This window comes from Pan troglodytes, chromosome 6, assembly GCF_028858775.2.
Source record: "Pan troglodytes isolate AG18354 chromosome 6, NHGRI_mPanTro3-v2.0_pri, whole genome shotgun sequence".
Lineage (NCBI taxonomy): Eukaryota > Metazoa > Chordata > Mammalia > Primates > Hominidae > Pan > Pan troglodytes.
The window spans coordinates 170,106,623-170,128,319 of NC_072404.2; the positions used below are offsets into that span (position 1 = coordinate 170,106,623).

General features: G+C 42.3%; 1 protein-coding gene across 1 annotated transcript; it reads left to right on the forward strand.

The window, feature by feature from the left end:
* The first annotated feature begins 4,059 nt into the window (after window positions 1-4,059).
* On the forward strand, window positions 4,060-21,212 carry HTR5A (5-hydroxytryptamine receptor 5A). Its single transcript, XM_519477.8, has 2 exons — window positions 4,060-5,513; window positions 17,981-21,212. The coding sequence occupies exons 1-2, from the start codon at window positions 4,773-4,775 to the stop codon at window positions 18,311-18,313; spliced, it is 1,074 nt and encodes a 357-aa protein (XP_519477.5). The 5' UTR covers window positions 4,060-4,772; the 3' UTR covers window positions 18,314-21,212.
* The last annotated feature ends 485 nt before the right edge of the window (window positions 21,213-21,697 follow it).

The following is a 21,697-nucleotide window of genomic DNA, read 5'->3' on the forward strand; positions in this document are numbered from 1 at the left end:
AGTGATGACAGACAGCAGGGTGGTCTGGGCCACCTCTTGTGGAGCTGGCTTGCACCCTCCAGCTCTGCTCTGCACCACTTCTGTTTTATGCTGTTTTGCTGCTGAGCCCACCCAATCTTGTGGGTGGGTCTGCAAAATTCCACATCTTGATGGTTATATTTTGTTCCAGTGTCACTTAATGTCTCATGCTCAGATGCTCTATTTCTGCCAGAGCCCTGGCTCACACAAACTGCTTTTCCAACAGTGTAATGTTTCCTGTTGTAGACGGAGTGACTTTCCTCCAGAACCCTCAGGGTCTATACTGTGACTCTTTTACTGGTGTTTATCATAAAATCCTCATGGAGTTTTTTCCCATTACTCCTGGTAACATAAGCTTTGCAAATCATAAAGCCCAAGCAGTTGGGCTGCTTTCACTGCAGCCAGGACTTCTGCTAGAGCCATTTCCTGCTCTTAGCCCCAACCAAACCTGGCAGCCTTTCCACATCACCAGGATGTGAATCAGAGCAGCTGCCTCTGGCATTCAAAGTGCTGACCAAGTATTAGGTTTCCTTTCCAGCAGGGGGAGGTACCAGATGCAATATGTATATTTTTACAATGAAAGGAATACCCTGTTACACTCCAGGCCACTGAAGCCCTAACATCATCAGTGACGTTGTGGGTGTCCGATTCTTCAAAGACAAAATTATTTCTCACATTTTGGAGCACACGTATTTTACGGAGGACTCTAACAAACTTGAGACTTCTTTTCTTGCTTGTCTTGTCTTATTGACATCCCACATCAACACGGTGGAGCAGCGTGATGTTCTGATGACAGCAGTTTTCAAACACTGTGGTCTCAGGACCCCTTCATATTCTTTAAAATTGAGTACCCCAAAGAGCTTTTGTTTACATGGGTTATATATATTAATATTTACTGGAAAATAAACTAGAGACATTTTCAACATATTTGTGTATTTGTTTATTAAAAATAAAATAATAAACCCATTACATGTTTATATAAGTGATACCTCATTATGAAAAATAATTATTTTTCATAAAATATTTCTGAATAGCATTAACATTTTTGCAAATCTCTTCAAGACAGCTAGAACATCATATGTTTCTACATTCCATCTGTTGGGATATGTTATTTTAGTTTAAGATTGTGAAGAACATCCACTTTCATACAGATATACAGCAGAAAATAGGGTACTTTAATACTATTTTCAGATAATTATGGATATTTTTTTCTGTGATGCTATATTAAAACTCAATGAGTGGTAGCACCTTAAAGATTTGTTGTGATGTGGAATCTGAAATTGTATCATGCATGTTTATTATGCTGTTACATTAAAATTCGTTGGTCTTGGCCGGGTGTGGTGGCTTAGGCCTGTAATTCCAACAATTTGGGAGGCTGATGGGGATGGATCAACTGAGGTCAGGAGTTCGAGACCAGCCTGGCCAACATGGTAAAATCCCCATCTCTACTACAAATACAAAAAACTTACCTGGGAATCGCTTGAACCCGGAAGATGGAAGTTGCAGTGAGCCAAGATTGTGCCACTGCACTCCAGCCTGGATGACAGAGTGAGACTCTGTCTCAAAAAACAGAAGCAAAAACAAACAAAAAAATCAGCTCCTACTTGAATGAAATAGATTCATACCTTCCCATTATAGAAAAATCTAAAATAAGTATTTTTCTATATGCCAATGACATGACTTGATTACAAACCGTAAGTAACCTCAATAGACAACTGAGTCTGCACTCGAATGATTGCTAGATGGCTGCAAACTACCTTTTGGAAAGGTTTTAGTAGATGTCCCATGATTTGTTTATATGTCTATAATTCCCTCTTCTCCAGTATAGCACCTCGTTCAGTTATGTGGTTGTATCTTTTGCTAGTATCTTTTGTCGGATGGTATATTAGCTTGCTAGGGCTGCCATAACAAAATACCACAGACTGAGTGGCTCATACTAGAAATTTATTTTTTCCTAGTTCTGGCAGCTGGAAATCCAATCTTGATATCTTCTAATCTTCCAATACTGGTATCTTCGAATGTCTCTCTCCTTGGCTTGTAGATGGCCACCTTCTTGCTTTATTCTCACGTGGTCTATCCTATGCACACACACATCCTTGGTGTCTCTTTGCATGTCTAAATTTCCTCTTTTCATATGGATGTCAGTCAGATTGAACGAGGCCCTATCCTATGGCCTCATTTTAACTTAATCATCCCTTTAAAGATCTTATTTCTAAATATAGTCACACTATGAGGTTCTAGGGGTTAGGACTTCCATATATAAATCTGGCAGGGGGTAAGGGAGGGGGAAGGAGAGACACAGTTTAACCCATAAGAGGTGACAACCCAGGAAGGTATATTTCCCAATGCTGCCATTTCAGAGGTACCATATGGCAGATGGGAGTTTTATACCTTTTCAGATTCTTTTCCTTTTCAGTGTTTTTCAAGATAAAATTGGGGCTATGCTTTAAGATGAAGCTGAAATATTATGATTTTTTACTTGTGTATTTTTAAGAGATAAGCCAGAATTTCTGAACAGGGCTTGTCCCTTCTGGAAATGCTCCATTGGATCTCTCCTTTGTGGGAATATTCTATTCAGTCCCTAAATTTATGACACTCTATTCTTCACAAATTATCCTCAGTCATCCTTGGCTTTGTCCCTATTAACTATTCTGCTGCTCACGTAGCTATCAATACAGACAGCTGTGGCCTGGGGAATCAGTAGGGAATATAATCACAAGCCCACAGTGCCTTTCAAGATTCATAGAGATCCATTGAGGCCCGCCTGTGGGCAACACAGTTCATCCATTCCTCCAGATAACAGGCCCTGAGACTAGATGCAGAACTTCTTCCAAAGAAGAGGATTCATAGTTTACATCTCATTCCCATTAGTTCCATGACCTCAAGAAGGTGATTTGCCTTAAAGAAGCACAAGCTTGCTTCCAGATTGGGGCCATGCACAGTTGCTCTGCATGCAGGCAGTCACCATCAGCTGTTTTTAAGTGGTGTTTGAAACAGCCCTGTGAATAATCCGGTATTTAATGATGTTGTCCCATCCTCTAGGTTCCAGTGGAGGACTTTCCCTTTTCTCTGTGCAATCTCCTGATACTTGTTTTACTCTGGAAGAAAAAAATCTTATATCAAAACATGTTGCTAATCTTTAAATAGCTAAAAACTTTCTGACTAAATTTACTTGTAAATGCACAGGATTTCACGACACTCATTTTACATACTTAAAAACAAAGCTTATTAACACCTTACTTTTTTCCTGCTATTTCTGTCACTTCATTTTTAAAATTTCAACTTCTTTTATATTGCTATATCATGTGCCTCTTTATGAGGTGCTTTCAATCATAATTTCTGGTTAGAAGCATCTGATATTTTCTCAGTTTCTGTGGATGTGTTTGTGGTTGTTTTGTGTGCATGTGTGAGGGGAGAGTTAAATTACCTCTTTCTTTTGAATGAGATGGAGCTCTTACAATAACTTGTATCCCAATTTTTCCTTCTCAGGAAGCAAATTTAGTAGGGACCACTGGAGACTACCCATCTGCCTTATGACTCTGAGGAGATAAAGCATTCTTCAGCCATTCCTGTTGGAGCCAGGTGAAGCATTCTAGCTCCAACACCTCAACCATCTCTAGGAACAGCAGCAACTGCTATCTCGCCTCTCCTCCTTTAAGGAACACAACCCTTAAGGGAAGCAACTGAGAACTGGGTAAGAAGAAAGCAATCATGTGCTAAAATCTTCCGGAGAACAAAAGTTAGTGAAACTATCTTAGACCCCTAATTCAGAACTCTTGCAGGAAGAGTAAATACTTATGGAAAGCTGAGAAAGCAGTGTCTAGGGCCTCCAGTCCACCCCTAGAGGGACGTGTGGGGGTGGCTAGGGGAACGTTTTGAGGAAAGTTCATTGGTCAACTTGTTCAACGTGGCGAACTCATTTCAGGCAGGAGAGGCAGCACCGTGGACAGCGCCAACCCTCCTGCTCCCGGGCGGGGCGAGGTGGCAGCACCGCGGACAGCACCACATGTGGTGGCGCACACTGGGAGCCGCCAGGCGCGGGGAGCGCAGCAGCACCGCGGACAGCCCCAAAGCCGCGCGCTCTGAGCCAGGAGGCGGGGAGAGATGGCCTTATCAGCTGATGGCTTACGTAGGGCTAGATCTCCACTTTGGATAAGGCAGGTCTCGGTGGGCGCGCCAGCATTCGCTCTCCGGAGCTGCAGCCTCCGAAGGGGTGGCGGAGGCAACAGGGACAGAAGGCAGGTCCCAGAAAGCAGGTCCCCCCAAAACTGGCTTCCCTAGCACGGAGTTAAGGCTGCAGCCGGCTGCCTAGAGAGAAGGGTGGGCAGGGAGGCAACGCGGTGAGAGCGACTGCTCTGACGCACCAGCCCCTCTCCTGCACCCACACGCTGCTGGCCGCCCAGCTTCTCCCCGATCTGGGAGATGCTCGGCTCTGGGCGGCCAAACAGCCTTTCCACCAAGGCGAGGAGCCCTGGGCTCCTGACAGCTTAGGCGGGCCCTGGCTGCGACACGCAGCCACTCGCCTCTGCTTCCTTAGCCTCTGAGGGCTTCAGACCTGCCGCGCTTGCAGCCACACCATCTCCAACGGATGCTCACTAGCAGGAAATTGGGGCCAAATTCACAGGCACTTTCCAGAAACTCCCCCACTGGCCAGAGGTTGCAAACATCCGGATTGGCTCTGGGCACAGTGTCCGCCTTAAGTCCTCCTGAACACCCCTTCTGCAAGTACCCCAGGCTGGTCTCCTGACCCAGAGATGGATTTACCTGTGAACCTAACCTCCTTTTCCCTCTCCACCCCCTCCCCTTTGGAGACCAACCACAGCCTCGGCAAAGACGACCTGCGCCCCAGCTCGCCCCTGCTCTCGGTCTTCGGAGTGCTTATTCTCACCTTGCTGGGCTTTCTGGTGGCGGCGACGTTCGCCTGGAACCTGCTGGTGCTGGCGACCATCCTCCGTGTACGCACCTTCCACCGCGTGCCCCACAACCTGGTGGCATCCATGGCCATCTCGGATGTCCTGGTGGCCGCGCTGGTCATGCCGCTGAGCCTGGTGCACGAGCTGTCCGGGCGCCGCTGGCAGCTAGGTCGGAGGCTGTGCCAGCTTTGGATCTCGTGCGACGTGCTTTGCTGCACGGCCAGCATCTGGAACGTGACGGCCATAGCCCTGGACCGCTACTGGTCCATCACGCGCCACATGGAATACACGCTCCGCACCCGCAAGTGCGTCTCCAACGTCATGATCGCGCTCACCTGGGCACTCTCCGCTGTCATCTCTCTGGCCCCGCTGCTTTTTGGCTGGGGAGAGACGTACTCTGAGGGCAGCGAGGAGTGCCAGGTAAGCCGCGAGCCTTCCTACGCCGTGTTCTCCACCGTTGGCGCCTTCTACCTGCCGCTGTGTGTGGTGCTCTTCGTGTACTGGAAGATCTACAAGGCTGCCAAGTTCCGCGTGGGCTCCAGGAAGACCAATAGCGTCTCACCCATATCCGAAGCTGTGGAGGTGGGTATCTCAGCAATCCTTAAAAATACTCGACTTGCATCTGTACAGGCTATATCCCCAGGCCACCTGCCCCACCCCCACACTTGTAGAAAATGGAACTTTTTGTGTTTGGGAGTGGGGGGAGTAAACTGGGAGAGTGGAAGAAAGCATCACAGATGTACTTTGCTCTGACATGTTCCCTCTCACAGGGCTAATCATATCATGTTCCTTCTCTAATGGGTTGTTTGTTAAATATACAGAACACGAGGAGTTCAGACTGCGTCATTCTGCAGGGTCCCCTTTGGCCCCCCAAATTCTATGGATCTATAACACCCTTTAGAACATCTGAATAAGCTGGTATCTGGGGTACGCTGATTCAGTACACTGGAAAAAACTAGCAGCTTCCCTCACTTAGAATGGGGGTGTTCCAGGAGGAGGGGAGGCAGGGATGGGAGCATGATTTGATAAGAAGACTGCCATGAATCAGGTGACGCAGGTTAGCATTTCATCCTAGTCTATTCTTTTTCTTTGCAAATTACAGCAGCCGGTTTATTAAAAATATGGTATCACCTAGGTTACTGTCATTCTGTGGCATCCTCCCGTCCTGACGTAAGACTGAAGATGTTGACTGCACTAGTCCCGGAGCCTGCATTTGTTATCTGCTTCCACTGCCTTAGGGTGTTACTTTATGGGTCTATCCCCCACAGCCCTATTAGGTTGTAGGTGTGACTGAGGACCACTTGTCTGCCTTCCTGAACATGAGTAAAGCTGCAGAAGGAAATTAAAAATCCAGGAAAGAGAATTCCCCAGCTCTCTATGAGAGGTATTTACTGCATGACAACCACTATAGCAACAGCGAGGGAGCTTTTCTCATCTTCTCCCACTCCTGTTTTTTTGTTAACTCTTAATAATCTGACCCTATGACTCATGATTCTGCAGGCTGCTCCCCCTTCATTACCAAGGAAGATTCCTTGAATCTAATTCACACATTTAGGTTAGACCAGAAGTCTACACAGTCCCCATTTTCTGTTGTTGGCGCTGAAACAAGAAAGTAATTTAAGAAAGTAATTTAAGTAAGCATATGGAGTGCATACTATGGGCTTGGTGCAAGAGGTAAGCGAATGATAGAGATGTTGTCTTTGCCCATGAAGAGTGTGGTCTAGGGAGGGAAATAGACATCCACCCTGAGCTCTGTGTGTGCTTTCTAGAGTCAGTAGCTAATTCTAACCATCCCCAGTCAGTCAAACTTAGAGGGACCAGAGGTGTAGCTAGGGAAAAAGGGGAGAGGGCATCATCCTAGAGGAAAGAAGAAAACGAGGGGTCAGAGGCCACCTGTTCTTTTACCTATATCAGCACTTGTCAGCGAAGGGTAGTATTGCCCTCCAGGAAACATTTGGGCTGTCTGGAGACATTTTGGATGGTTAAGAATTGAGGGCCAGGTGCGGTGGCTCACGCCTGTAATCCCAGCACTTTGGGAGGCCGAGGTGGGCAGATCACAAGGTCAGGAAATCGAGACCATTCTGTCTAACATGGTGAAACCCCGTCTCTACTAAAAATACAAAAAATTAGCCGGGCGTGGTGGCAGGCGCCTGTAGTCCCAGCTACTCGGGAGGCTGAGGCAGGAGAATGGGTTGAACCCGGGAGGCGGAGCTGGCAGCGAGCCGAGATTGCGCCACTGCACTCCAGCCTGGGCGACAGAGTGAGACTCTGTCTCAAGAAAAAAAAAAAAGAAAGAATTGAGGATGGGGTGTTAATGGCATGTAGTATAGAGAGGTCAGAAATGCTGCTAAATATTGCACAATGCACAGGACAGCCCCTCAACAGAGAATTGTTCAGACCAAAATGTCAATCGTACTGAATTTGGGTAACTCTGATCTATTAGATTTCTAAGCTGAACAAAGAGTGCTGATGGGTAAGAACACTGAAGCTTCCATCAAACTACCTGAAGTGATATTCCATGTGTATGAGCGTCCACTCAAATTCCAGGCCAGGAACAAGAAGACGGGTCACCTCCAAGGGCCCTCCTTTTATGAATCCTCCTCTCCCCTGATGTTTATTCAGGCAAATATAATTTACAGTCAACCCCAAACACAGCTTTAGAAGGAGAAAGTTAATTACAATTCCATCCCAAGGCTTGTGTAAAAGGATGAAGGGCACTCTCATTTCTCTGCTTTGGTGATAGCAGAAGCAAAGCATTATAACATCTTTGTGCCTTTTATATAGATACACACACAAACACACACACACATATATACATATGTGTGTGTGTGTATATATATGTATATATATATGTATATATATATATATATACTCTCTTCTCTCTCTACCTCTCCCAGATCAGTTTTGGAAATGGGCCCCTTGGCTTAGCAAAAGGAGTCAAAATAATCCAGTACTCTAAATATAATATGGGGCTGCCTCTGTCCTTATGTTATGTTGAAGGGTTAATTACAAACCAGGTCTCCTGATTGTTCTGTGATAATGGGACTGGGCGTCAAAGTTTCTAAATGAGTTCTACCACCAGCTAGCTGTTCCCTGGGGAAACCACAACACTTCTCTCTTGTTTCTTTATCTGCTGAGTTTTATTCAAATACATGCCATGAAATCCTAACCTAGGTCAGACATTGAGCTGGGATCTGGCAACACAAGACAGATAAGACTTGCCCTTGTCAAAGGACGAGGAAGCCACTGCTAGAGATCTGAAATAAAATGACAAAGAAAAATGCCTTCTTTACTAGAGTGAGCGGGGGCTGCGCTGTCTAGGCGCAGTTTGCCTAAGAAGAGCAGAATGCTGACCTGAAACTGCGCTTTTGGGAGGTATGGAGCCTCAGGGATTGGTGGATTGTTGAGATCTGGGTAGATGACACCCTCTGTATGAGAAGCTGTTGCTGATTGGTTGTTCCTCCAACGCGTATTTACTGAAATGAGTCCATCTCTGGTGGCCTGACTTTCAGAACTGAGGGGCTAACACCAATAATCTACACAGGTACTATAGACATCCAGGAGGTAGAGACCGTGTGAACTATTTTACCTTCTATTATTCTAACCCTAATTGCCCTCCCATCCTTATTCATTCTATATATAATTAACAAAATTAATAATCCTCTGACTCTCAAAATTATAGGCTACCAATGATACTGAAGCTGTGCATATATTTGATTCCTGTATGATCCCTGCAGCGACCTACACCTAGAAGAGCAACCTATGCAAAAAGACTCCATACATGTAGACAAACAACAGCAAAAGCAAAGCAAGCATCAGTAGGATACATAGATGAATAGCATGACACCATTTGCCAAACAGTACACCTTCATGACGAGAGGTTTGAAGCCTTTTACACAGATCTAAGACAATTCCCTAATGGTAGGTCTCTTAATCAAAGATCTAGTTACTTGACACAAACACCTCAGCCTTGTGACCTTATACAAGAACATACTTGGTTACAAATCCTAAGAGAAGAAAAATTTAAAATATATTGATTGAGATGAGTTGCCCTTGATCAGTAGACTAAGTCTAAAACTTGTTGTTCTGTGCTAAAGAGCACTCAGTCTTTTCCTAAGTGCGTGGGAACATTTTCTTCTCAGTCTGTCTGTGTTGGTCCTCATTCAGCCAAAGCTGCAGGAGAGATCTCCGTGATTATCCAGATTTTCACCACTGTTGTTGGTCCTCCTTAATGATGAAGTTTCGTCTGTGGAGATGTGATGTTCACATTGCACGTTGATCAACATGAGTTTATACTATTTTTTAGATCATCTGTTGAATCATCTGTCAGGACAGAGCTCTGCAGAAGCATGTAAAGTTCTGAACAACAGATGCTGAAGGACTACCAGATAAACAAGAATAATTACAAATATTGTAAGAAGAGACTGGAAAATCTCCCAAGTTCTTCTTCTTAGTTCCAGTGCCTTCTTAGTCAATTCTTTGTTGAGGAGCTCTCCTTGACCCAAGACTTCCCAGCTTTGATCAGGAAAGCAAGTCCCAAAAGTTTCTTGTGTCTCTGTTAGGTAGCTATGTTCCTTTTTCTTCTAGCTTAAATATAGATTGTTTTGCCTCTGTCTTAATCCAGGTACAACAAGAAATGGTAGCTATAGGGTAAACTCTTCCATGACTGGCCACAAGGAAACTGAAGGCTATTCTCTTCATCATGACTATTTGGGTTAATTGTTGTGGCCTGGGAGCTTAGGCTATATAATATGTTATGTCAGCTAATGCCGGCATTATTTACTATGACAACTTAAAAAAAAAAAACCCTCTAGTTATCCAACTGTTTAAATGGGGTCATTATCTTCAGGAGGCTTCTCTGAGAGAGTTTTGTCCCTTTGGACCCTTCATAAGGAGGTATAGTCCATTGAGGGCATTGGCGAGCCAGATTTTGGAATGGCCTAACCTATGGCCCTATGGAGCAACTAACTTTTCTTCTCAGTTGACATTGAGACACTTAACGTCAGCATAGGATAAAGGACCCAGGAACTATAGAAGAGAGGTGATCAATCTTAGTGAAGCTGTAGGTACGTTATCTGTAAGTATTGCCAAGATGGTCACTAATTCACATGGTAATCTGTTTGTCCCGAGGTTCTTGGTTTAATGGCAATGTCCACACTTCTCTTTCTGGAGGTTCCCTGGAGGACCTCAGTTTAGAATGGTTTGGGGTAGCATCAAGTCATCAAATAATTCACATTTATTGTCCATTTTTAGAGTACCTGAAGGAGATGTTTCTATAGTATGTTAAATAAGTGAATTATTCTGGAGGTATACTAATTATTAGTCTACATACATTCTGTTTCATTTTCTTAACTTAATATGGACCTACTGGAAAGGTCCATAATTTAAGCATTGAACAACTTGGCTTTGGGTAAGAAATTAAATTTTATGAGAGAGACTGGACTACTTATTATATATCAAACCTGGTATTGTTATTTTTGTTTTTTAGCATACCATCAACAAACAATATTTCATTGGAATTTGGTACTAGAGGATCCAAGTTCTGTCTGGAGCCAGGACACTTTAATTATAGAAATGCAGTTATGGGATTCCCCTTCCTTGTCTAAGGGTTTCCGAGCTGCTGGGTGATGCATGTTACACCAGGAGAAGGAGAAAGTAACCATGAACCATTATCAATCAATGAGTAGAAAAATATTGGATAGTTTCTGTTAGCAATTGGGGCTTATTACATGCGGTATATAAGATTTAAAGGCCTAATACCAAATGTTCTGAAGATGTGTTGACTAGTTGAATTGATGCCTGTAATTTCTCTGAGACAAGGAGGCAAAGCCTCCAGGTTGCTGAACTAAGCGGTGAACTTAAAATAAGCAATGTTCTTTGACAGGTGCTATGCTGTCACCTTAATCCACCCAGAGCATGGCCCCATATTTTCATATTCGCATGAAAAGGAATGTTCATGATAACCTAGGAAGAATCAGTCTTAACTCTTATGCATTCTACTTCAATTAAATTTTCTAGTTGTGGAGTCTCTTGTCCATAGAGATTCTAGAACCATCAGTATTTCTATAGTAATTTTTAAAATTACATGCAGTGTAGGCATTCTCACGTCAGATCAGCTATAATCTCATCATGAACAAGGGCTGCAGCACATTTTATTTGGAAGCAGATCCTACTTATTGCAGGTATGTCATAGATTAAAGAAGCATTCTTTTGATAATGATCTGAAAATATCAGTTATAAGTTGGCATACAGAATTGTTAAAGATTGTTACTACTTGAATTGTTCCATTAAGTAAAGTTGATTTTCTCTCAAGCCTTTGAAAAATTTACTATATAGCCAGAAATTTGTCAATTTGTCATTCATTATCTTGTTTCACTATCTGGTATAACCTATAACCAATAGGGTTTTTTTTTTTTTGTTTTTTTTTTTTTTTTGAGACAGAGTCTCACACTGTTGTCTAGGCCGGAGTGCAGTGGCATAATCTCAGCTCTCTGCAATCTCCACCTCCCAGGTTCAAATCATTCTCCTGCCTCAGCCTCCCAAGTAGCTGGGATTACAGGTGTGTGCCACCATGCCTGGCTAATTTTTCTATTTTTAGTACAGACAGGGGTTTCACCATGTTGGCCAGGCTGGTCTCAAACTCCTGACCTCAGGTGATCTGCCCACCTCAGCCTCCCAAAGTGCTGAGATTACAGGTGTGAGCCACTGTGTCCAGCCACCAATAGCTTTATTGAATTTTTTGTTTATTTTTAATTTTTAAAAACTTGCTACAATTTTCTTTTTTGCTTTTCAGACAACTTTAAAAATGTACATGGAATGATCTGTTGTTCTATAATAGTGGGGTTACTGGTAGTTATACTGACACCCACATAAACAAAAACATTATATAGTTGTACATCTAGTTATAGAAAATTCTCCTTGGAAGTTTAAAAAGACAAAGAAATTGTTGAGTGACAATACCTTTCTTGGAGTGGCTTTATTAGATAGATTGTATATAGTTGTCATTTTGCTTTTTAGCCAACATGAGATGTTCATTCTTTCAAGGGTCCTCCTGCTAGCAATATATTAATATATACAGGGATCCTTATCTCAGCTCTCAAATCTTTGAGAACAGAGGCCCTTTTGGATGCCTTATCTAGAAAGCCATATCTTGTATTGATTTATAGTATTTACTTTCTAAGCCTATCTGGAAATGTCTAGCCCCATATTGGATATTTTGCAAACTGGCAATTTCACATTTCAGTTTATTTTTTCTTATTAAATTCCCAAATTCAGGTTTAAGCCCATTTATAGAAAGACATGACAAGACTATACTTCAGCTGTTGGGTATACACAAATATGCTGCTTGAAGGTTTTCTGAAGTCTATTTTCTATCTTTGTTCAGCCTCCTGAGTAGCTGGGACTGCAAGTCTGTGCCATCACACCTGGCTAATTTTTGTATTTTTTATAGAAATAGGGTCTCACCATGTTGCCCATGATGGTCTCAAACTCCCAAGCTCAAGTAATCCTCCTTCCTTGGCCTCCCAAAGTGCTGGGATTATAGGCGTGAGCCACCATGCCCAGATTCATTTAGTTTACTTTGAACCTTTATTCAACCTCTCCTTAAAAGAAAGCCTTCTAAAATTACTTTACATAATATATTTTCTATTTTTATATTTAAATTTTCACAACTGGGTTATATAACTCTTCTATTTTCTATGCTTCTTTTTTTTACCATTTTTTCTTATCTAAGAGGATTTTAGTTAATTTAACTAATTAGTACACATCTATAGTTCAAGAAAATAAAAATTTTGTTTGATATTCTAACAAAATTATAAATTCTATAACAATAGTTTAGAAAATTTTTCTTTCTTTTTCTTCCTTTCCTTTCTTTTCCTTCCTTCTTTTCTTTTCTTTCTTTTTTTGAGGCAGGGTCTTGCTCTGTTGCCCGGGCTATAGTGCAGTGGCACAACCGTAGCTCACTGCAGCCTTGAAACCCTGGGCTCATGCAGTCCTCACACCTCAGCCTCTGAGTAGCTGGGACCACAGGGATATGCCACCACACCTGGCTAATTTTTAAAATTTTTGTGGAGATGGGGTCTGTCTATTGCACAGGCTGGTCTCAAACTCTTGACCTCAAATGATTTTCCCACCTTGGCCTCTCAAAGGGCTGGGATTACAGGCATGAGCCCCCATGGCTGGCCTAGAAAATTTCTTAATTATAGCTCTTAGCTTTCGACAAAGGTTTTAATTAAATTCTATAAATCTGATTTTTCTTCTGATAATTTTATAATGTGATTGTGTTTTTCCTGAGAAAACCCTGGTTCATTTAGGAAGTCAGATAAAGCTGAATAGAAAAATACAAGATAGAGATCTGCAAAGAGGATAGGTTTGGGAAGGTTACAAAATCTTTGAGACTATCTTAGTTAGGATTTTCTTTTAAGGCCTCAAAATACCAATTAAAGAGGCTGACTTTTAGCCATTTGATGTTTGTCTCCTAATTTTTCTAGAGCTTCTCTTAAATATGTTAACTCACTAATTTTTCATTCATCAGATGTTTTTCATTAAGTAAAAAAAGTTTGGCATTTGTGAAGAAAATTGCAGGAGTTAGGATCATAATGCAATTTTAAATAGGAAATAGAAATTCTTAAAAAAGAGGATTGAGATTTGGACATAAACAAGCCATGGCACATGAGGAAGAGGCAACTGTGGTTGGTCAACAGTTCACGCTTGTGAATAGTGTCTCAGGGTCCTGGACCAAACAGATGGAGAAGGGGACACATGATTGTCCGCACAACTATCATTAAGCTGGAAAACAACAGGACAAAGTGATATATTTTCACAAGTCGACAAGTCAGGAATGCCCTCATACGAGCTTTGTAGGGGACCCCAAGCAAAGTTTGATCAATTGCTTTTTCATAAATTGGTCACTGGCCTAATAATGGTCTTCAAATCATTAGCCCTCAGGTCCAGCTTGAATTAGATTGGAAACTTATCAAGCCAATGCCTTATAGAATAGTTCCTTCTGTATTCAACAGAGGAAGGAGTTCCAGGACAAAACCAAAACTCATGCAACAAGACTTTGCACATGTAGACAACACACAAGCAAGGCAAGAGGCCATAGGATAAGTAGATTAATGGCATGACAATATTTGCCAGATGATACACCTTCATGGCAAGAGGTTTAAAGCTTTATACATAGATCTAAGACAATTACCTAATGGTAGATAGGTAGATCTCTCAATCAAAGATCTAGTTACATGATACAAACACCTCAGCCTTGCGAACTTATCCAAGGACATAGTTGGTCACAAATCCTAGGATAACAAAATACATTGAGCAATAAGAGCCCAGTGAAACTAGGCAGAACTCAAATCCTTGTTGAGACTGATGTGCTTGGCTGCGGACACAAAGGGCAATTGAGTTCAGGGCCCAGTGAATGCACTTGTGGCCCAAGGATCCCACGGAGAGTCTTCAAAATGACTTCAATGGAACCTCCAGAACTGTCCAGGGGCGATGCCACTACTGCTCAGAGTCTGAGATAGAAAGACAAAGCTGAATCTTTGACTCAGAATAGCGAGAGGAAACTATGCTTGTCAGCAGTCTCCCAGAGCAGAGCGGAATGCCCATCATCCATGATTCGGGGCAGTGTGGGGTTCAGAGACTGGAGGACACTCAGAGTAGCAGCAGGCTGACATCAGCTGCAGAATGGAGTTTACTCAGAATGAGGCTTTCTGTTGGATGGCGTTTTCTGTTGGAATGGGATTTTCTGCTGGAATGGGGTTTTCTGTTGGATGATTGGTGCTCAGAAGTGTGTTTATTGGGGTGAGTCTGACCTTAATTGGCTGACTTTCAGAAGTGAGGGCTGACACAGATTAGTTGGTTTACAAGTGTATATTCCAAAACTGCATCATCCTTGATTGACTGAAGAGGTTTAAACAAGAAAAACGTCTGCTTGTTATCAGTTATAGAACAATCAGTCTTGTCCTAAGTTTGTGGAGGGTTTTGATTCACACCCTCGTGGAGGCTTCCTTGATGTGTAAGGCCATTTTTAGCTTAAACATTTTTATTGTTCCATTGAGCTCCTGTGACCCATCTCTCATTCTGACAGTGGTGTGGTCTAACTTGCAAATCACCTGAAACCACACTTCCAAGGTAAGAGTCTATACCTTAACTTCAATACCCATTATTGAAGGTAATCCATTGACTATCTAGGACATTATTAGACAGGTAAAGCAGAGTGGTTGGATGAAATAAAAGAACATACCAGATTTGTGATTAACCAGTAAATAATTATTTAGCATGCAATCATTTTGGAAGGATGAAAGCTCTAACACATATGTACCTGTCCCCAAAGAACTTGTTTATTGGGGGAGATGAGGCTAAGTGTTCATTTAGAAAAAAATGTATATATGAATCTTAAATTGTGAGCTATGTACTTTATGTGCATTTCAGAGATTATTAGGAAAAATTAATTTGGCTTAACTATTCACTTTTTAACCCTATTTCCTCTCTTTCTGTGAGTTTACTAATGATCAGGTTGAATATAGTAATTAATAGAGCGTTATTGTCCAGATTCAATTAAGTGCTTTATTGCAATCATGGATTAGAAGAAAGCAAAGAGCTAAGGAGTACATAAGTCCAAGGGCCATAGAGTAAGAAAACAATTCCACCATTTGAGGGCATTAGAAACCTGAAACTCCACAAACAACCAAGACCCTCCTAGCAGCTGGAGACTCTATGGTCCCAGGGGTACCATTTTAAATCAGTGTCACTCTTTCTTCTGTCAAGTGAGTTGGCGTTGAATGCAGCACCAAAGATGGCCCAGTAAAATAATCAACATTTCACAAGGTAATAGAAAAATATGCTTTTCTGAACAACGTGGAGTTCTATGACTAAACTCTAAAAAAATTCTAAGCCCTAAGTGTCATTGATATCACCAGTGTGATCATCACCACTGTGAACAGTATCTTCAGTGTGACCAGCATCTCCAGTATAATCAGCATCCATGGTGTCTCCAGTGGGACCAGCATCCCCATTGTGAACAGCATCTCCAGTGTGACCAGCATCCACAGTGTGAACGACATCCACACTGTGAACAGCATCCATGGTGTCACCAGTGTGACCAGCATCCACAGTGTGAATGGCATCCATGGGGTCACCAATGTGACCAGCATCCACAGTGTGAACAGCATCCATGGTGTTACCAGTGTTACCAGCATCCACAGTGTGAATGGCATCCATGGTGTCATCAGGGTGACCAGCATTCACAGTGTGAACAGAATCTTCAGTGTGACCAGCATCTCCAGTGTGACCAGCATCCCCAGTGTGAACAGCATCTCTAGTATGATCAGAATCCATGGTGTTTCCAGTATAACCAGCATCTGCAGCGTTACCAGCATCCTTTATGTGACCAGTGTGATAAGCCTCCACAGTGTGACCATGTCTCAAGTATGACCAGTGTTACCAGTGTCCCCATTGTCACTCATAAAAATGTGCCAAGGGGAAGGAGACTTTCCAGAGGGTTGAAGAGTCCAGCTAGAATTCTTGTTTTATTGCCGTCTTGGGACAATATGGAAAACAGCTTCCCTGATATTATTAGGGGGTTGATTTCTGTTAAGGAAACTGGTAGCTTTCCCTCTTTCCTTTATGCTGAAAAATTAAGCTAAATATGGTTTGGATTTCTATAAATGAATCCCCTCAAATGCATTTCCAGATATGCCTTGATAAATCAGTAACCAAAGGTAACTCTGGTTTCATCTAGAGGTACAGAAAGTGGGATTTTCAGTGCTTATTTTATATGTGTTTTTAAAGTTTGGACTATTATGGACCATTGGTTTCATTATTTATTATCTTCTTTTAAATTTAATCTAGTGTACAGACTTGATGTTATATTGTTTTGCAAATAAATGTCAGCAAAGCTCTTCTACAAATTTGGTAATTTATTCATCAACTAACATTGCCTTAACCATAGTGTTCCTATTTTCACCTGTTATTCCATGTGATAGTAAGTCAGTTCCTTTCGAGTCCACTTTATAAATGCTGCCAAGAATTAGTTAAGCGGGTTAGATTAACGTGACAATTCTTTGCCTCAAAGATCATATGCTCTTTGAGAACAAACTGTGTAAATATTTTTTAAATGTACTAGAGTCACAGTATGCTGGAGAGGGGAAGAGTACTATTTAATGTCAATGCAGTCTCACCCACCAGAGAATGAATGACTCAGAAACTGTCGCACATTTTGATTGGATCAATTAATTTGCTAATTCAGTAAATTTATGATTGCTTCATATTTAGGCTGCCTCATCAGTAGACACTCATTATGTCAGTTCTCCCAAGAGCTAAAAATAGGATCAGAAGGGAGGAAGAGCTTCCTTTCCCAGGAATTCCACTCCTTGAGACAAGGAAGTGAACTGGAGAGCCTGATTCTGTGGGAACCTGCCCTGTGGAGTCCTTGGGGGCACCCACAGGAGACTAAAAGACTAGGGTCTCAGTTTTACATAAATATAGGGGTAGAGGAAGACACAGAATAGACCCAGAGAGAGGTGTCCTGGTTACTGGACCGCCTCAAACAGTAGAATACGCTATGGGGCACAGCTGTAGGAGCTTTATGCCAGAGGAAAAGTTCTAACATTATAGAGGGGACTTACGTGAGCCCAGAAAGTTATAAAGATGATAGAAAATGTGGTCCTAAGTGTACAGGATTTTGATAGGAACTTAGGACACTTTTGATGAAGTGTGCACCTCTGCCACTAAGTTGTGCATGCCATGTTGCCTGCTCGTTTCTGCCACTGCCTCTGTTGAACAGACAGCAATAGGGAGTCCATCTTCATGATGTCAATTTCATCACATCTGGTCCTTTCATTTCTAAGAGGTAAGCAAACACCCCAGCTCTGTTGCCTGGTTTCCATATCTGAGAGCGAGTGCCACAGGCCTTCAGGTTCCCACACCTATCCATCGAAGACTTTCCCTTGAGTGGATGTGCGGAATCCAGGCCTGTCAGTGTCTAGGCTCAGCCTAGCAGGTAGACTGAGGTGGCTCCTCATAAAGCTCCTGCTTGTCTTTTACAGGTGAAGGACTCTGCCAAACAGCCCCAGATGGTGTTCACGGTCCGCCACGCCACCGTCACCTTCCAGACAGAAGGGGACACGTGGCGGGAGCAGAAGGAGCAGCGGGCCGCCCTCATGGTGGGCATCCTCATTGGTGTGTTCGTGCTCTGCTGGATCCCCTTCTTTCTCACCGAGCTCATCAGTCCCCTCTGCTCCTGTGACATCCCCACCATCTGGAAAAGCATCTTCCTGTGGCTTGGCTACTCCAACTCCTTCTTTAACCCCCTGATCTATACGGCTTTCAACAAGAACTACAACAGCGCCTTCAAGAACTTCTTTTCTAGGCAACACTGAGGGAGAGGACCAGGATTGAAAAAAGTTTCTTCCCATAATTCAGTGGAATTCCCAGTTCATCCATTTCCCATCCCCACCCAACAGCCATGTGGACGGGATGAATCCTCACCATTCTCCAGGGTCATCTTCAGAACTGCACTGGCCTCTTTTCCACCTCCTCAGTAGGAATATGACTCCTCACAGAGTTTTGGTGACATGATGTATCTAACTTATCTACTATCCCTTTCTCTGTGCTGACAGTCATGGTCTTTGCCCGCAAAGTGTCCTTTCCTCCCCAAATTCACTCTGTCATGGTGATCGACATTGTCTTAAAGAAGTCAAGGCAAATAAGAAGGAGGAGGTAAAACAATATGGGCAGGTTGAGATTGAATAGAAAAGAATGAACAAGTCATGATGTAGACCTCTGAGGGTAGGAGACCATAGTTCCAGGCTTTCTGGCACAATCCCCATTTCAAATATTCTCCTCTGTGGTCCTAGTACATATATCCTAATACCGATGGGGTATGACCCAAGAGTTGACCACAAAACACTGTCTCCAAATATATTAAAGTATATAGTCCTATCCATGAGAGCAGGGAATCTTAGCTTTAAGGTTTTGTTTGTGGCAACCACACACGAACATACACACACACACACAACTATGAAAGAGGCAGGTGTTCTAGCTAGCTAGTTTACTCCAAAATGCAATCCGTTGACATGAAACAGGCACTGAGGGTAACTACTTCCTTTCATTTTGAAGCAAGTTTATAAACAGGAAAGTCTACTGGTTTCATAGAATCTGTCAGATTTGCTTATTTGCTACTGGTTTCACGCGCGTGGACTATATTCCAGTGTTTCTAGTCAAAGACCTTTACCCTCAAATCATGAGATTAGAGTAAAACAACTGCTGTAAGGTTGAGCATTTCATGACCAATGACTATGAAGGCACATTCACCAAACACAGGCACTTTAAGGGCATCCTTGATTAATTTGCTAATTGCTATTTTTTGTTGGTATGTGAATTCCTGCTAGGAGGCTGAGGCTAGTAGGCAATGAAAAAGACAGAACAATGGCAAAATGCAGCCCCAGTCCTCTACAAATTGATGGTATAATTTATGAGGTGAGGCAGTTAAGTGATGATGCAGCATTTGGATGATCATGTAAAACCAGTGCCATTACACAAAACTTAAAAAAAAATCCTAGGCAATAAAACTGCCTGTGGTCTGCTATGTCTCTGACTCTTCAAATGCATGAATTAAAGAATGATATAATAATCTCTGAATTATTGTAATTCATGTAGTATATTGTATATAATAAATTATATCAATTAAGAGTTCAAACATAGGAAATTTGTGATAATTTATATGTGGTCTTGGCTTGAAGTTTAGTCTTGTCTTTATTGCAAAGACTAGCTTTATCAAAAGAATGTGAGCAGATAAAGAAATGTTAGACACCTGTGAAGTCACAATTAATATGCTAAATGCAGATCTTTATGCATTCAAGCAGATTCATTGAGAAATTTAGTGATAAGAATTGAAGAATTTATTTAGAAACGTCCTTAGATTTTTCATCTGTATGTATCACTTGAAGTGCTAAACCCACAAGTATTTAAAATACAGACTCTTCACTTACTCAAGTTACTTTTCCCCATTATTACTCGAAATCAGAGAGAATAACAAATGCTATTGTTTTCTAGTGTTTTGAATAAGGGAAGTGTTTGAATAAGGGAAGGGAAGTGTTTGAAAAACCTTATTAAGTACCCCATGGCAGAGAAGAAAAATTCAGACATGAGGAGTCTGGAGAGGTAACACTAGAATCAAGGGTAAAAGCTTAAGTCTATTCTACCTGAAAATCCATGTGAAAACTTTTAATCCATAAATCGTGAGTGTCTTACTGTTTAAAAAAGTTCATACTCTTCAGTAAAGCGAAGCTTGAGGAAGATGTGCCACATTTTTCTGGTGGCTTCAAACATTCCCCAACTCTCCAAGGATTCTGTATACCCCAGTTGGAGAACGATGTTATTATAATATTAATTCAATCTCCAGCTGAGGGTTTTATTAATGTTTTCATAAGATGGATAAGCCTCATTATTCTTATCTCTCAATATGTATTTAACACCTCTCAGGTGTCACTTAAATTATACATTATATACAACATACTCCACATACGCTATCTAGAGCAAGAAACATTCCACATAAGAGAAGGAAGAAGTGGCAATTAATGAATTATTTTGCTTCCATTTCAATAGTAAAAGTTGTTTATACCCTGGTAAGAAATGTAGACATTCATTGACTTTGAGTCTCTACTATGCAAATCAAATATTTGTGAAACACTCTCATTTATGCTTGACTGCTAATATTTTATCAGGTTAGAAATTTATATGAATCATAAACAGAAGTAATTGCTCAAAATAACTAATGCTGTTCCCGTGCCAGATTGCAACAACCACCTTTATTAGATGGTGCACCTAGAGAAGGCTGGAGGGTTTCCTGCAAGCCCTCTCTGTAGGGTGACTGAGGTGAACCAATCCAAAGCCCTCCTTTCAGCTCTTGTAGAATATGTCGAACAAAACGCACAGCTCTGCCCTCCTGCCTAAAGACAAAGTACAAAGGAGATAATCCTCTCCTTATGAGTGATCTTAGCCCTCTTGAGGTCACCATCAGTTTTATATTTTCATTGTGCGGTAGTGAAAGACAAGTGGAAGATGTCCCTGAGTCTGTATTGACATCAGACCATATTGTAGGGATTAATTCTTGATAAAAAAGCTTGTTATTTGTCTCTTCTTTTCATGAGGAGCATTTTTGCTTCCGTGTTTGTCTGTTGGATTTGCAGTTCCCTGCTCACAGCCAAAGAGGCTGTAGAGACAACACTTTGCCATATTTCTATTAAAGAGAAAATAAAGATTGAGTCCACAGCTCAAGTGCTGAGTGAAAGTGATTGCCAAGCAGGGATTTTGTTGGCATCCGGGAAAAGGGGAATGGGTGGCCTTCTCAAAGCCTCTGTCCTGTATCAGGAAAGAGATTCTCCTGCTCTGGGCTGCTCATGGGCTGGGCCCTGATGGTTCACTGGGGCCGTCTGTGGTCTGCAGCTGTCTTTCCTGCCTTCATGAGGCACCCCTGTCAGGACGTTGGTGCCCACCGTCCCCACTGTGCCGGGGGTGGGGGGGCCAGCTTCAGGAGGATGAAGGTCCAGCCTGGCCACTGTCGGCTGATTAAATGGCTCTGTCAGGACTGCCAGCCCCAGCTAGTTCTTTTCTAGCAGTCTCGGGTGCTGTGGTCCAGCTGCACCCAGCCTTCCATCTTCCTCTTTCTCCTCCTGAAAGGGATTTGCCTTTCCATCAGGTGTATCTTTCAAACTCATTATCCCTTCTGTCATGGCCTCCTTTGCGATAGCTTGGGTTGGCTG

Coding starts and splice junctions, on each gene's coding strand:
- HTR5A (XM_519477.8), top strand. CDS start 4,773: ATGGATTTACCTGTGAACCTAACCTCCTTTTCCCTCTCCACCCCCTCC. Junction 5,514..17,980: donor CCATATCCGAAGCTGTGGAG/GTGGGTATCTCA, acceptor TGTCTTTTACAG/GTGAAGGACTCTGCCAAACA.